Here is a 14179-nt window from a genome sequence, read left to right as displayed (position 1 = left end):
GTGTGCGTCACACCAAAGACGGAAAGGACCACCCAGACTGTTAGCAACAACTCACTCTATTTTAATAACATTAGTTTTTTTTTTAATGTGATGTCCAACAAACTCAAAATCAGGTGTACAAATACTTCTGACCATGTAGTGTAGTCATGAGTTCGAATTCATTCCCACTGTACAATGGCGCCCTCTGCTATCTGGTCCAGGTGCCTGAACTGAAATAATGATGGTTGAATCATGAATGAATGGAACATTCACAGATGCAGCCTTTCAATAAGATTCCATCAATGTGGATTGTAATTAAGATCACAATGAGGCTTGAGAAGAGGGTGGAGGAACAACTTAACAACACAAACTGGGTTTTCAAATATATACAGACGGGATTATTTTCCTTACCTATTTTTACTAAGTAATACAGTCCTTGACCATTATATGGCCAATACATATATAGGTCAATATATTACACACAAACATATATTATACATGTGATAATAAATTAGTGCTAGTTCCAGAACTAAACAGTTTTTGTAAGCTGCCACTTTTATAAAAAACAAACATTGATTACATAATCTTACTAAAAATGAGAATAATTACAATATTGACAAACACACTGTAGTTTAAAGAGTATTATTTACCACCGGGTAAAATATCAAGAGTATTCGCCATTTTTAAGTTTAAACAAATTGTTTCTGCTCTCTAATGATTGTGATCAAATTTGATTTATTCATCTGAAACCTTGTGTCTGGATTCAAAATGTGTTTCTTTTAAAATTGGTCTGTGAGGGCACTCGAGTGGCACAGCAGTAATGCACACTAGTCCACCAACACTAACATTTCAAACTCACGAGTTCGAATCTCAGCTCTGCGACGCCTGCACATAACCGGCTTGTCCGGTGGAGAGAGTGCAGAAGGGATTCCTCATAACTGCTTCAATTTCAACCTCTACTGGCACAGAGACAGGGAATAATTTGGGAAGTTATGACTACCTCATAACTGCTACTATTTGCACTGTTTTTATTATTATTTTATTGTGTTTTATTTTCTTGCATCTGTAATTGTTTTGTACATATTTGTTCTTGTTATTTTTCTTTTCTCTGTAACTGAGCTTTGGCAATACGAATGTCCTTATTTGTCATGCCAATAAAGCGTCAACCTCTGTGCGCGATACAGATCTTTATATGAAGATTCATATGAAAACAAGCAGGTGGCTACTGCAAACGTGTCAGAGGGTGCGTGTGTTAGTTATGGCCCTCATCAGTCAGAAGTGGAGGTCTGCAGCAGTAGAGTTAAAACACAACTTGGTAATTGGATACAACTAGATCAGAAGCAAAATTGGGGGAGGGGGGTGCATTAAAAATTAGTCTGTGGATTAGTTTCGATCTTGGTTGTTGGATTTCCTGTAAAGTCCACCATCTGGACCTTTTCTGTGGTCGAGGATACCGGTGAACTGATTTCTGGCCGAATGTCTTCTTTCTTGCTAGAGGCCGCTGCAGTAGCAAATCCACTGGCAATGTCCTCAAAGGTTCGTCCCTTAGTCTCAGGAACCCAGAAGTAAGTAAACAGGAGGAAAAACACGAGGAGGATGAAAAAAATGATGAAGACATACGGTCCACACAGGCTCTGTGGAGAAAGAGGAGGAGTCGAGTATGTAATTAATAATTTTATTCGATTTTTAAAGGGGGGTTTTATAATGCTTGCTGTTTGCCCTATTAGCCATTGGGTTCTGTCTTTACAGTCAACAGTAACCACCCAGCTTCATCAGCTCTGGTTCAGAGAGTAAATGTAACATTTATTTTCCTACAGAAAATAACTAAAGAACATGTTTTGTACCTATTTAACCAGGCAGAAAATTAATAATAATATCACCTTAAAAGCTTAAAGAATTGAGAAGAAGTACAATATTGTGTTCTTTATAAACACATGTAACTATGAATCCCATAATGAATTACAAATTATATGAACATGAAATTCTAACACACGATTCTTGATGTGGTTAACTGATGTGGTAAGGTTTTTTTAAATTACTTATAAAATTATAACATAACTAATTCTTAGATAATTACTTAGTGTTATGTATTAACAAAATACTGTATCCTCCTAGTCTAAAATATTAAATTAATAACATTCTTTGACCATTTGTTGTTTCATTCAAAAACTTTTAAGACAAAATCTCGCTCTGGGGGTTATACATTTCTGATCGCAGTACGTTTTTCATGTCTTTACCTCTGTTTTAGTAATCTAAACAATTCATCATTGATTAGAATTAGATTAATGCATTATAAACCAAATGTCTCCTATAAATCCACATAATTGACATAAAAATAAAAACAAATACAAGACTGATCACATTTTCCCTCAACCCATCAGTTTATTACTTTTATTCTGCTTTTTATTGTCAGGAACAGATGATCTAATTTCATTCAACTAAATGTGTAGATTTCTTATATTGTACCACATTTAATATGAAATACAAACAGCTCCTTATGCAAAAAAGAAAAAAAAGTGTTTAATAAAGGATAAAGGTAAATAATGTTCTCCTACCAGCAGAATAGGGAAGCACTGGCCCACCAGGAAGTTGGCCGTCCAGTTAGAGCAGCCACCCACAGCAACGGCAGCTGGCCGGGCACCCTGAGCAAACAACTCTGTTGCTATGAACCATGGGATAGGACCAGGGCCGATTTCAAAACTTGCCACAAACCCCAAGACTGCCACAACTGCCAGATAGCTGATTGGTGAAGTTTGGCTCTAGAACAAATAGTTAAAGGGTGAGTTAAGAAAAAGTACCTAATTTTTTTTAATTAAATAAATAAATACATTAGAAAACATGAACTTTCCCATTTCTGTAAACACTTACTACTACTGATGTTGCTTTTACGGTTCCATTACATGCATTCACAGCCTGAGCTCCACAAGGATTCTCCATTTGTTGTGCACAGGGGTTCTTAAAGTGAACAGAAAAATATCGATCATGGAAAGAAACATTGAATAGAATAGAATAGAATAGAATGCCTTTAATTGTCATTTATACATAGATGTACAGTACAACAAAATTCTTATTCGCATATCCCAGCTTGTCTAGAAGCTGGGGTCAGTGTGCAGGGTCAGCCATTGTACGGCGCCCCTGGTGCTGAGAGGGTTAAGGGCCTTGGGATTCAAACTCTCAACCTTTCAACTGATAGCCCAAAGCTCTACCCACTAGGCTACCATTGTCCCAAGTAACTTGAAGTAACTTAGATGATAATAATAATAATAACAATATTATTGTTATTATTTTTTTAACAATATTTTTTTAACAATTACAATATTATTGTTATTATTTTTAAGTTTTCTGACACTGTGATTATTGGGTGTGTACGGGATGGACAGGAAGAGGAGTATAGGAACCTGGTGGATTACTTTGTTGCTTGGTGCCAGTTGAACCATCTACAGTTAAATTCATCGAAAACTAAAGAGATGGTGGTGGACTTTCGTAGATCTGGGCATCCCTTTCAGCCAGTCTCTATTAAGGAGTCTAATGTGGAGTTAGTAAGGACCTACAAGTACCTTGGACTGCAGCTGGATGATAAATTGGACTGGTCTGAAAGCACGGACATTATATACAAAAAGACACAAAGACAGCTTTATTTCCTGAGAAGGCTGGGGTCCTTCAGCATAGGTAGGACACTCCTACAGATGTTTTATCAATCTGTGGTTGCTAGCACTCTCTTTTATAGTGTGGTGTGCTGGGGAGGCAGCATTAAGAAGAGGGATGCAACACGGCTGGATAAACTGGTCAGGAAAGCTGGAAAAGTGGTCGGAATAGAGCTGGACTCACTTGTAACTGTAACAGAGAGAAGGACTCTGAACAAAGTGCTTTCCATTATGGACAACCAAAACCATCCACTGTACACAACTTTTCTGCAACAGAGAAGTGTGTTTAGTGGCAGGCTAGTCACAGAGCTGCTCTACAGACAGACTCAGGAAATCCTTTGTTCCCAGAGCCATTAGGCTCTTTAACTCTACGCAGAGGGGACGGGGAGGAACTGAGGACTGAATGTAACAGAATTGTGTCACTTGTACATGTACAATAATATGTGAATGTGGGTGAGCACGTGAGTGTTCACATTTGTGGGCACTCATGTGCACAGGCACTGACAGCACCTTATGTACATAAATCTGCACATTTTCGTACTTTTTCTTACATTTCCTATATTGCACTGTGGTTTCACTTTATACTCTATACTTTATAATTCACTTTAAATTCTTTTTATTATTTATATCTTACAACTGTGACTTATAATCCATACTAGCCTTGCAGTGTTAACTGAAATAACACCTTCATATGTATCACATGTACCATATGTACCCTCAGGTCCTGTTTTGTTGTGTGTTGTCCAAGTGTTGTGGTTATACAGATACTTTTTTGTATATTGTAAATCTCTGTAGTGTGTACTATTACTTACTTTTTGACTTTGATTTATGTAACTTGCTACTGAGGCCTCAATTTCCTTCGGGATTAATAAAGTATCTATCTTATCTATCTATCTATCTATCTATCTATCTATCTATCTATCTATCTATCTATCTATCTATCTATCTATCCATCTATCTATCTATAACAATAATAATACTTTTTTTTTACTTTCAGCTGCTCCCGTATTTAGGGGTTGCCAAAGTGGAACATGATTTAGGCACAGATTTCATGCCAGATGCAGTTTCTGATGCAACCCTCAACATTTTATTTGGGCTTGGGAACAGCACTGAGAGCACACTGACAAGTGCACCTCCCAATGGCTAGGCTGCCCAGCCACCCCGTCCCCGCCCCAGACATAGCCAATCATGTCTGTGTACACACCCAACCAGCTGATAGCACAAATGAGATTCAAAACCCGGATCTCAGAAGCAGTGGGCTAATGCATTTTACTGTTGCACCACCCAAGTGCATATTAATATCATTATTATTATTATTATTATTATTATTAATAATAATAATAATAATAATAATAATAAGAAGAAGAAGAAGAAGAAGAAGAAGAAGAAGCATACCAATGATAACAACAATTTGGCATACTAGTTTTACTATTTACATTTTACTATTCATCACTCTGTGGTTTAAGACCATATCTATTTGAGATATTTCTATTTGTTGACAAGTTTGTTTTTGTACAACATACTAAAACATAAAGCACTGCTATCCACTGTGATTTAAATACTGACAGAATTATTTTCCCTTTAAGTCAATTAAATGACCAGCAAATGTACACACCAAAACGTTCTTCAGAAATGACCACCCACAAGAGTACAAGGTGTTAAAAATGAGACTCACAAGCACAAGCTGGAGAGATACTGTGATGATAACAGCACAAACAGCCATTCCACCCAGTCCAATCATATGAAGTGTCCTTCGTCCTGCTCTCTCCACCAGAAAGAGCTAACAGTCAGGAGAGGAGGCAAGTTAAAATATAACATAATATACATACATACACACCAACCATACATAACATTAAAACCACTTCCTTGTTTCTACATACACTGTCCACTGTATCAGCTCCACTTACCATATAGAAGCACCATGTAGTTCTACAATTACTGACTGTGGTCCATCTGTTTCTCTGCATGCTTTGTTAGCCCCCTTTCATGCTGTTCTTCAATGGTCAGGACTCTCCCAGGACCACCACAGAGCAGGTATTATTTGGGTGGTGGGTCAGTCTTAGCACTGCACTGACATGGTGGTGGTGTGTTAGTGTGTGTTGTGCTGGTATGAGTGGATAACACACAGCAGCGCTGATGGAGTTTTTTAAACACCTCACTGTCACTGCTGGACTGAGAATAGTCCACCAACCAAAAATATATCCAGCCAACAGCGCCCCGTGGGAAGCTTCCTGTGACCACTGATGAAGGTCTAGAAGATGACCAACTCAAACAGCAGCAATAGATGAGTGATCATCTCTAACTTTACATCTAGTCATCTACCAACTAGGTAGGAGTGTCTAACAGAGTGGACGGTGAGTGGACACGGTATTTAAAAACACCAGCAGCGCTTCCGTGTCTTACCCAGTCATACCAGCACAACACACACTAACACATGTCAGTGTCACTGCAGGGCTGAGAATGATGCACCACCCAAATAATACCTGCTCTGTGGTGGTCCTGTGGGGGCCCTGACCATTGAAGAACAGGGTGAAAGCAGGTTAAAAAGATATGTAAAGAAACAGATGGACTACAGTCAGTAATTGTAGAACTTCAAGGTGCTTCTATATGGTAAATGGAGCTGATAAAATGGACAGTGTGTGTAGAAACAAGGAGGTGGTTTTAATGTAATGGCTGATCAGTGTACATACACACATATACACTATATGGACAAAAGTATAGGGACACTTAATTATTGAATCCAGGTGTTTTATTCAGACACAGGTGTATGAAATAAAGCATCTACTACTATCGAAATAAAGCATCTACTCATGCAGTCTGCCTTTACAGACATATGTGAATAAATCAATCGTTCTAAAGAGCTCACTGAATCACTGAATCACTAAATTTCTCCTCTCCTAGATTTTCCACAGTCAACTGTGAGTGGTATTTTTAAACACCGGAAGTGTTTAGGAACCACAGCCAAAAAGTGACAGACCAAGTAAAGTTACACATAAAGATGTAGAGAGTGATGTATAAATTAGAGGGTGTTTGGAACACAATATCAATATAAAATATTGTTTATTCAAAGTTTCTATAAAAGTAGGAAAATTCATGAATCATCAAGATATTTTGTGAGCAGTGAGCTGTCTCAGGGACCCCAAACAGAACATGAGGGTTAATACCTGTATCTGCATTAATATCAGAAAAAAACTGTAGTGTGTAAATGTTGGCTGATTATACACATTACACATTATTACATTAAGGTAAAACTATTAGGAAACTTACAAGTGACTCCTAACATATCAAAATTGAGTTAGTATTGTACTCACAGAGACGACTGTGAAGACAGTGTTTACTATGCCTGCTCCAATAGTGGCAAAAATCGGTTCAGCAACTCCTGCACTTTTAAAGATTTCTGTAGAGTAATAAAATACCTGTAGACATGCAGAAAAACAAAACACAGACACACTGTTTACTGTGCAGATAGTTTAAACCTATTTCTTTAACATCAAGAATTAAAAAAAAAACTGTGGTGCAAAAATATGGTCAATAACACTGGACCAGGGTAATACACACTAGCCCACCAGGGTCGGGTAAAAGCACTGCTGAGATTCTAACCATATACATTTAGTTTTAAGGGTTGCATGGTGGTGCCTCACAGCAAGACGGGCCTCGGTTTAATTCCCCGTCTGGTTTCTGTGCGTAGTTTGCATGTTTTCTCTAACACGCTAGCCCACCTCTGTATTCTGTTATCATTTGTTGTTTTCACTGTGAAAACCTAATTAATGCTGCAATTGCGGCCTCTGCTGGCTGGTCAAAGGAGGAAACGGAGCTCCCAGAGGAAACCCACGCAGACACGGGGAGAACATGCAAACTCGACACAGAAAGGACCCGGACTGCTCCACCTGTCAATTAAACCCAGGACCTTCTTGCTGTGAGGCGACAGTGCTACCAACCAAGTCACCGTGCCAACCCGATTAAGTATTAATGAAGACTATTAAGTGATTTCATTAAAATACGTAAAAACAGACATGTTTTAGGTTGGTGCACCAGAGATTAAACACTTTAGCAATTTGCACTGACTTAAATGAACTGCACAGATATTCTATACAGAAAAATAATTGGAGTTAAAATTTATGGTACTCACAGCATTGATTCCTGAGAACTGCTGTGAGATGTTCATGACAATGGCTATAATGATGGGCTGCCGGTAAACAGGGTTGCGGAACAACTCAAGAAAGGACACGTTTTTCTCTTTGGCCACCTTCATGGCTTCCTCTCTAATCTCCTGAACAACCTCTTCAACATCCTCGTGGCCACAAAGACGTACCAACACTAAAAAAAGAAATAGTAAAATCATACTACTTTTCCACAAACACAATTTTAAAAAAGGACAGCAGGTAAAATGCTAATTAAAACCAGATGTAAGGGATGTAAGGGTTTACCTTATAACTTTACTGATTTTTTTAAATATTGGTTATTTCCAAATTTAAATGGCAACACTATATTCATTCAATATCAATATGCTCTATATGGACAAAGATATTGGAACACCTTCATATTACATACACCTACAGGAGCATCCCATTCTAAATCCATAAGCAGTAATATGAAGTTGCCCCCCACCCCCACCCCCCCTTGCAGCTATAACAGCTTCCACTCTTCTGGGAAGGTTTTCTACATGATTTTGGAGTGTGTCACTGATGTAGGACAAGATGGTTTGGCTCACCATCTATATTCTAGTTCTTTCCAAAGGTGTTTGATGGGTTAAGGTGCCCTGTGCATTAGGTGAAGGAAATGTGAGTCATTTCTTGAACAATTTAGCTTGCTGCTCTTAGGTAGCTCAACATGACCTCCATAAACATGTAATTCAAGCTTAATTTGAATTATGCAAACACAATTATTATACATAATTCTGCTTTTAATTAACACATAAGAGTAAAGTTGTAGTTTAAACAACAGAGTGAAGTTGTTGTGTAAAACTACTCTCACCCTTGCGAGCCTCCTCTTCCTGTTGCATGTTGATGAGCAGGTATCTTGGACTCTCTGAGCAGAACAGCAGCATGATGCTCTGCACTACTGTGGACAACACGGTCAGTCCCAGCAGCAATGGCCACCAAGATTCAGAACCCAACAAATTCTGTAAACCAAAGATCTGCCACAACAACATAACAGATCTACAAATAACTGTAAAGATGTTATGGCAAACAGCATTATGTAATAACACGCTATATAACATAGTTATATTGAGCATTACTGCCATTAAAATGGTCTGCCACGGTCACCCTTGGCTTGCTCATAAGGGTTTTTTTTGTTTGTTTTTCGGTCCTGGATGCTTTAAAGTTGCTTTAAGATAATGTCTACAGTAAAAAGCACTACACAAATAAATTTGACTTGACTTGACCTCTTGTCAGCACTGTCAAAACTTGTACAACACTAACCAAATGTATTGTCACAATAACATATTCATATTAACATTATTTACTAATTATTTGTTTAAATTATTTTCCCATTCTAAACTGTCTAAAAGTTTGTAATGGTAGCAAACCCTAGAAAAAACACTGAGCATATTGTGTACCATAAAAAGGTGTGTAAGTTTATTTCTGCCATATCAACCCCCAAGAGCATAAGATTATTTTACCTGAGCCACAAGGATGCCGACAACAGTTCCTAACTGGTGGAGGGTCCCGAAAGCTCCACGGAGTGCTGTTGGTGCCAGCTCCCCCACGTACATGGGTGTTAGACCGGTGCAGAGGCCACAAAAGATGCCGATGACCAGGCGGCCAAGAATCACCATTTCATATGATTGGGCCACATTGGACAAGCCCATCAAACCCCCTCCGATTAGAGCCAGGACATTTGAAAGAAGCATAGACTTCCGACTAAATGTGTTTGAGAGAGACAAAGAAAAAGGACACTGAGTTCAGTTAGGTAAAGTGGCCCTCATGAATTTAAACATCACCTTAACAAAACTTTATGTTGCTCTGGTAGCAATGGGGTTTTACATGCTAGCCCATCACCAAGACCTAAGTTTGAGTCTCAGCAGTATTGTTTGTGGCAGGAAAGGAAAATCGAGTCCCCCTTTGTGGCACTCTAACTAGGGTAAAGGAATACATAGGGCACAGAGTGTTTGTCAATGCAAGGTAAAGAGTTCTGTAGGAACCGACACCGTCTGCAACGAAGAGGAAACAGCCTGTGGCTGTACACACTAAGAAGCAGATGTGTGCTAGGCAGTGGCTTCTCTTGGCCAGAACGGGTTTTGCGCAGGCAGCAGAGGTAATTGTGTATGACTATATTGGAAAAAGGGGGGCTGCAAAAATACCCTATTTCCAGAAAAGTTGGGACACTTTCTAAAAATGCAATAAAAACTAAATATAAAAAACTTTGTAAATATAAAAAACAATCAAATGTGATGCCTACAACACACTTCACAAGAAAGAATCATGGTTCACCACTTTGTGCCAAACTATATCAGAGAATTGTCAGTAAGTTTAATGCAAGATGTCTAAGAATTTAGGTCTCCACCTACAGTTCATAATGTCATGAAAAGGTTCGGGAGGAGTCGCGGGAAATCTTGGTGCATAAAGGCTATAAAGGGGTGACCACTGAGTCCTCGGTATTGTTTAAGAAACTGTCATGCTACTGTGATGGGTATGGTCACATGTTTATATCTAACAAACATAACTATGTTTGTCATTGAAATCACTGAAAATCGTTTAGGTGAATTAACAAATTACAGATTTTAGAAAGTGTCCCAACTTCTCTGAAAATGGAGTTTGTACATATATCTTATATACTGGCTCTTTTTTAGCTGTATTTAAAGAACTGCTTTCATCAGCTTACCTTCCGAACCTGTTGACCAAAATTCCTACACAGAGGGCACCGATCATGCCACCAACACTGAATACAGCTACAGCAAAACTCCACAGGTTAGTAACAGTGCAGTCTTCCATGGCTTTTCCATACCGGTCCAGAGATGCATTCTTAAAAAAAGCTTGTATAATCTGCTCACCACCAGAGAGAAAACGAGAGTGAGAGTAAAAGAGTGAGGCAAGATACATCCTACAGGCCAGCACTCACGACCTACTGGTAACATGTACCAACAAAAGTCCTACTAAAAGTGTAATAAACACAAACTGACTTATTGACTCATTTACATTTATTCACACCTATGGGCAGTATTGATAAGCCAACTGGCATTTTGGAACATTGGAGAGAATTGGCAGAATATGTTTAACTCTTCAGAGACAGTGAATATGTATTATTATACCTTATAAGGTGCATTGATGACCCCAATGTGATAGCCAAACTGCAGAGAACCTATGACTGCCGTGGACACACAAAACAGCAAATGAGAGGTCACCTGCTTTCTCTGCAAATAAAACAAAGTATCTGTGAGAGACAAATATGAAGTGAAAGACAAATATGATAAAGTGAAAACAGAAAAGGACAGTTGATTCAAACAGTTAATTCAAACAGTTGATTGCATCACAAGTGATAAAATAGTTACATAACCCTGGCAATTTGAACATTCCCCTTTTAGTCCTTTTTTGTCCTGTTTCAGGAACCAGACTTCCCTATTTTAGCCTCTAAATTTCATAACAAGGTGATGTAATATTTCATTAAAATTAACCCTCCTAACCTTTATTTAATTGACAAAAGTATGAAAAATGTCTCGCTTGTTGAGATTTTAGCTGATCAACTTGATTATGCTTTGTAAATACAAACAAATTGTACATCTGATGCCTGCAACTCAAAAAGTTGAGATGGGGCAAAATATCATAAATAATAAAATGAAAAAAAAAAACAATTAAATAAAAATAAATCACAGGAACATCAGCGGAGGGAGACGATACAAGTTCAAAAGCCCATCCAGCACCAAGTTGACAGTGTTGGGTCCCTGCACAAAGACCTTAACCCTTGCATTATATTCAATCACAACTGTAAGGCACTTGGGATTTAATTGTCTGCTAAATACCATAAAAATAATAAAGAACCGGATCCTCAATGCTAAGTATGGTGAAGGATGTGTTATTGCTCTGAAGGTTTTACAAACCTTGATGGATACATGACATTACACATTCCATTAAGTTACCAATAAATTTTTAATGATAATACAGTAATAAGCTATAACTGGGTCATGGTTTAATGACCCCCGAAATAATGAAGCCTTTGTCATGGACATTTCAAGTCCACTGATCTAAACCCCAACAATAATAAGCTGTGGGGTGTGTGAAGTGATAACAGTCTGGAGGATCAGGAGAGATTTAATACTGAACAGTACATGTAGATCCCCTGCTCTGTATCTTCATTAGAGGATGGATTAGAATAATTATATTTGGTTGAGAATTTGGGGAAATATTACAATGATTATAAAATGTGAAAAGAATGACATACACTGTTTAGGTAAAACAGAAAAAGACAATAAACCAAGTAAAAACAAAAATAATTTAACATGTTTTTAATCACACGTTGTCAAGTTTAAGAATCGAGTTTTACTTATTTCTTCTGCAAAGGATTATGATGTTATATAGAAATAACACATATTAAATGAATGAATGAAAGAATACAGATAAAACTGAAATAAAATGTAGTGGAAGAGAAAGCGTGCTCACCTTACTGCCATCTTCCATCTTCTTCATCTGAAAGTGTATTATTATTTTCAGTTCAAGTTTCTTTATAGGTTAAACATTTGGTTTCCTGACAGAAGAAACGGATTCTTTACTGCATAATAATCCGTCTGTGAGTCTCGCTTCTCTGACAGGAAGGAGATACGTGTGTGTGTGTGTGTATATATATATGTGTGTGTGTGTGTGTGTGTGTGTGTGGTTTTAATAGACAAGTGCGACGAAATGTGATGGAGTTGATAAAACTGCTACCAACAAGAGTAAACAGATAAATGATTGTAGACTCATTTCCGCCTGCTGATCTGCTCTCTGCTGCACCCGTGGGGGTCTCAGCAGTCTGTACAAACAGGACCATGTGTGAAAACATGGTCCACATCCTAAACAGTGGTAACATATTGGTGAAACACTGGACTAGTGCTTAAAAGGTTGCTGGTTTAAGTTCCATCACTAAATTGTCACTGTTGGCCTCCTGAGCAAACCCGCAGTTGCTTGCATTGTATCAGAATCTGAATCAGGCTTTATCGGCCAAGTATAATCACACATACAAGGAATTTGTTTTTGGTTACACAGATGCTTGCAGTTCACGAAAAATACAATAAAGACAATCTTATTCACACAGCTCACTCTCTCCTTAAGACACATTCATACCTGTAAACATTGTAAACATTTGCATGAGCAATTCACATTGTGGGTTTAAAAAGGTGCAGTGTTTTGTGCAATATATAAACTATAGAAAAATATATAAATTAGAAATGAAAGTGAACGTGACCCAGATAGCAAATTTGATATGGCCCGAATCTGGGCCACGTCCGGCACATACTTGCGGCCCACATACCACATGGAATGATGGCACAGATGAGGGCCAGATGCGGTTGCCGGAACTCGGCCGTTTTACAGCCATAAAAGGGTCACATCTCAGCCACCTTTAAACAAGCAGGGCCAGAAATGACCCACAACTCAACCACATGTAAAACAACTGGGCTGCTACCATGCCATATGTGGCCCAGATCCAAATTTTACTGATGCCCCTCTCCCAATCCCATTAATCATCACACTCTGTGATTTAATAATCATCACTTAATCATGTTTTCCATCAATATAACAATACAACAAACATTTAAATGTCTCACTTTATTCATTGTTTCAACTTGATGCACTGAGTCAAAATAACTTAATATGTTTATTTTATCCATTTTAGAAAATGAGCTATCTAGTCAAATAAACATACAATTCCTCACTATTTTAACACACACTTTTAAGTTCATAAAACTTCAGCTATATTCACATAACTTATTGTCTAAAGTTAACAGTGCTTATGTTCATCATTTCTAGACTTGACTAATAAATGTTTCCCAGTTTCTTTAAACTTTACAATGAATCAACTTACAACTTCTTTTTATAAATATCATTTATTTAAACAACAAATATTTCATAAGTTTTCACCTTGGCTCTTGGTACATCTTTTAAAAACAGCAATGTGTACCCAAAATAAAAACAGTGCCACCTTTGAACACAATTATTGCAAACAGGTTCCATGAATGTTGTTTAGGAATAAATCTGCTCTTTGTAGTGCTGTAGTATTCTTCCTTGACCATTTCCACTTCATGAAAGGGATCTTCAGAACTCTGCAGAGAGAAAATGTATGTGAATAAAATTATTATCTGGATAGGGAGATATTTAGCTCTCTTCATTCATCCCTACATAGGTCAATTAAACCCAATTACAACTTTAAAAAGATAACCAAATTCTTTAACGCTCAGCAGATCAACACAGTGTAAAAACGCACATTATTACAAGTCATTATTTACTTTTGAAAGTGGAAGGCTAACGAATTAGCTAGCTAGCTAACAGAATCTTTACCACTATTAGCTTACCCGAGCACGCATGCAGACGTTTCGTTTAAAAGCAAACCAAAGTTTATTTCGCCCCAGTTAACGTTCCGTTATA

At 37.8% G+C, this 14179-nt stretch overlaps 1 protein-coding gene across 2 annotated transcripts; it reads right to left on the bottom strand.

The window, feature by feature from the left end:
- Positions 1–624: 624 nt before the first annotated feature.
- On the bottom strand, positions 625–12261 carry slc2a3b (solute carrier family 2 member 3b). 2 transcript variants are annotated; one of them, XM_062991771.1, is made up of 10 exons: positions 12221–12261; positions 10876–10977; positions 10449–10609; positions 9247–9487; positions 8598–8760; positions 7753–7940; positions 6935–7039; positions 5299–5403; positions 2535–2738; positions 625–1613 (listed from the first exon to the last, which is right to left on the bottom strand). In XM_062991771.1, exons 1-10 carry the CDS (start codon positions 12245–12247, stop codon positions 1344–1346), a joined length of 1566 nt encoding a protein of 521 aa, XP_062847841.1. In that variant the 5' UTR covers positions 12248–12261; the 3' UTR covers positions 625–1343. The 2 variants fall into 2 exon arrangements, with proteins under 2 accessions (XP_062847841.1, XP_062847843.1); XM_062991773.1 differs by having other exon boundaries at positions 5305–5403.
- Positions 12262–14179: the final 1918 nt, after the last annotated feature.

The sequence above is a fragment of the Trichomycterus rosablanca genome, chromosome 3 (genome assembly GCF_030014385.1).
Source record: "Trichomycterus rosablanca isolate fTriRos1 chromosome 3, fTriRos1.hap1, whole genome shotgun sequence".
NCBI lineage: Eukaryota > Metazoa > Chordata > Actinopteri > Siluriformes > Trichomycteridae > Trichomycterus > Trichomycterus rosablanca.
This window is presented reverse-complemented; position numbering and strand designations above follow the sequence as displayed.

Excerpts from the sequence above, each read along its gene's own strand:
- slc2a3b (XM_062991771.1), bottom strand. The coding sequence starts at position 12,247 with ATGAAGAAGATGGAAGATGGCAGTAAG. Across the intron at positions 9,488-10,448 it reads TTGGTCAACAGGTTCGGAAG|TCGGAAGTCTATGCTTCTTT; the intron begins GTAAGCTGATGA and ends AAACACATTTAG. Across the intron at positions 7,941-8,597 it reads GGAAGAGGAGGCTCGCAAGG|TGTTGGTACGTCTTTGTGGC; the intron begins GTGAGAGTAGTT and ends TTCTTTTTTTAG.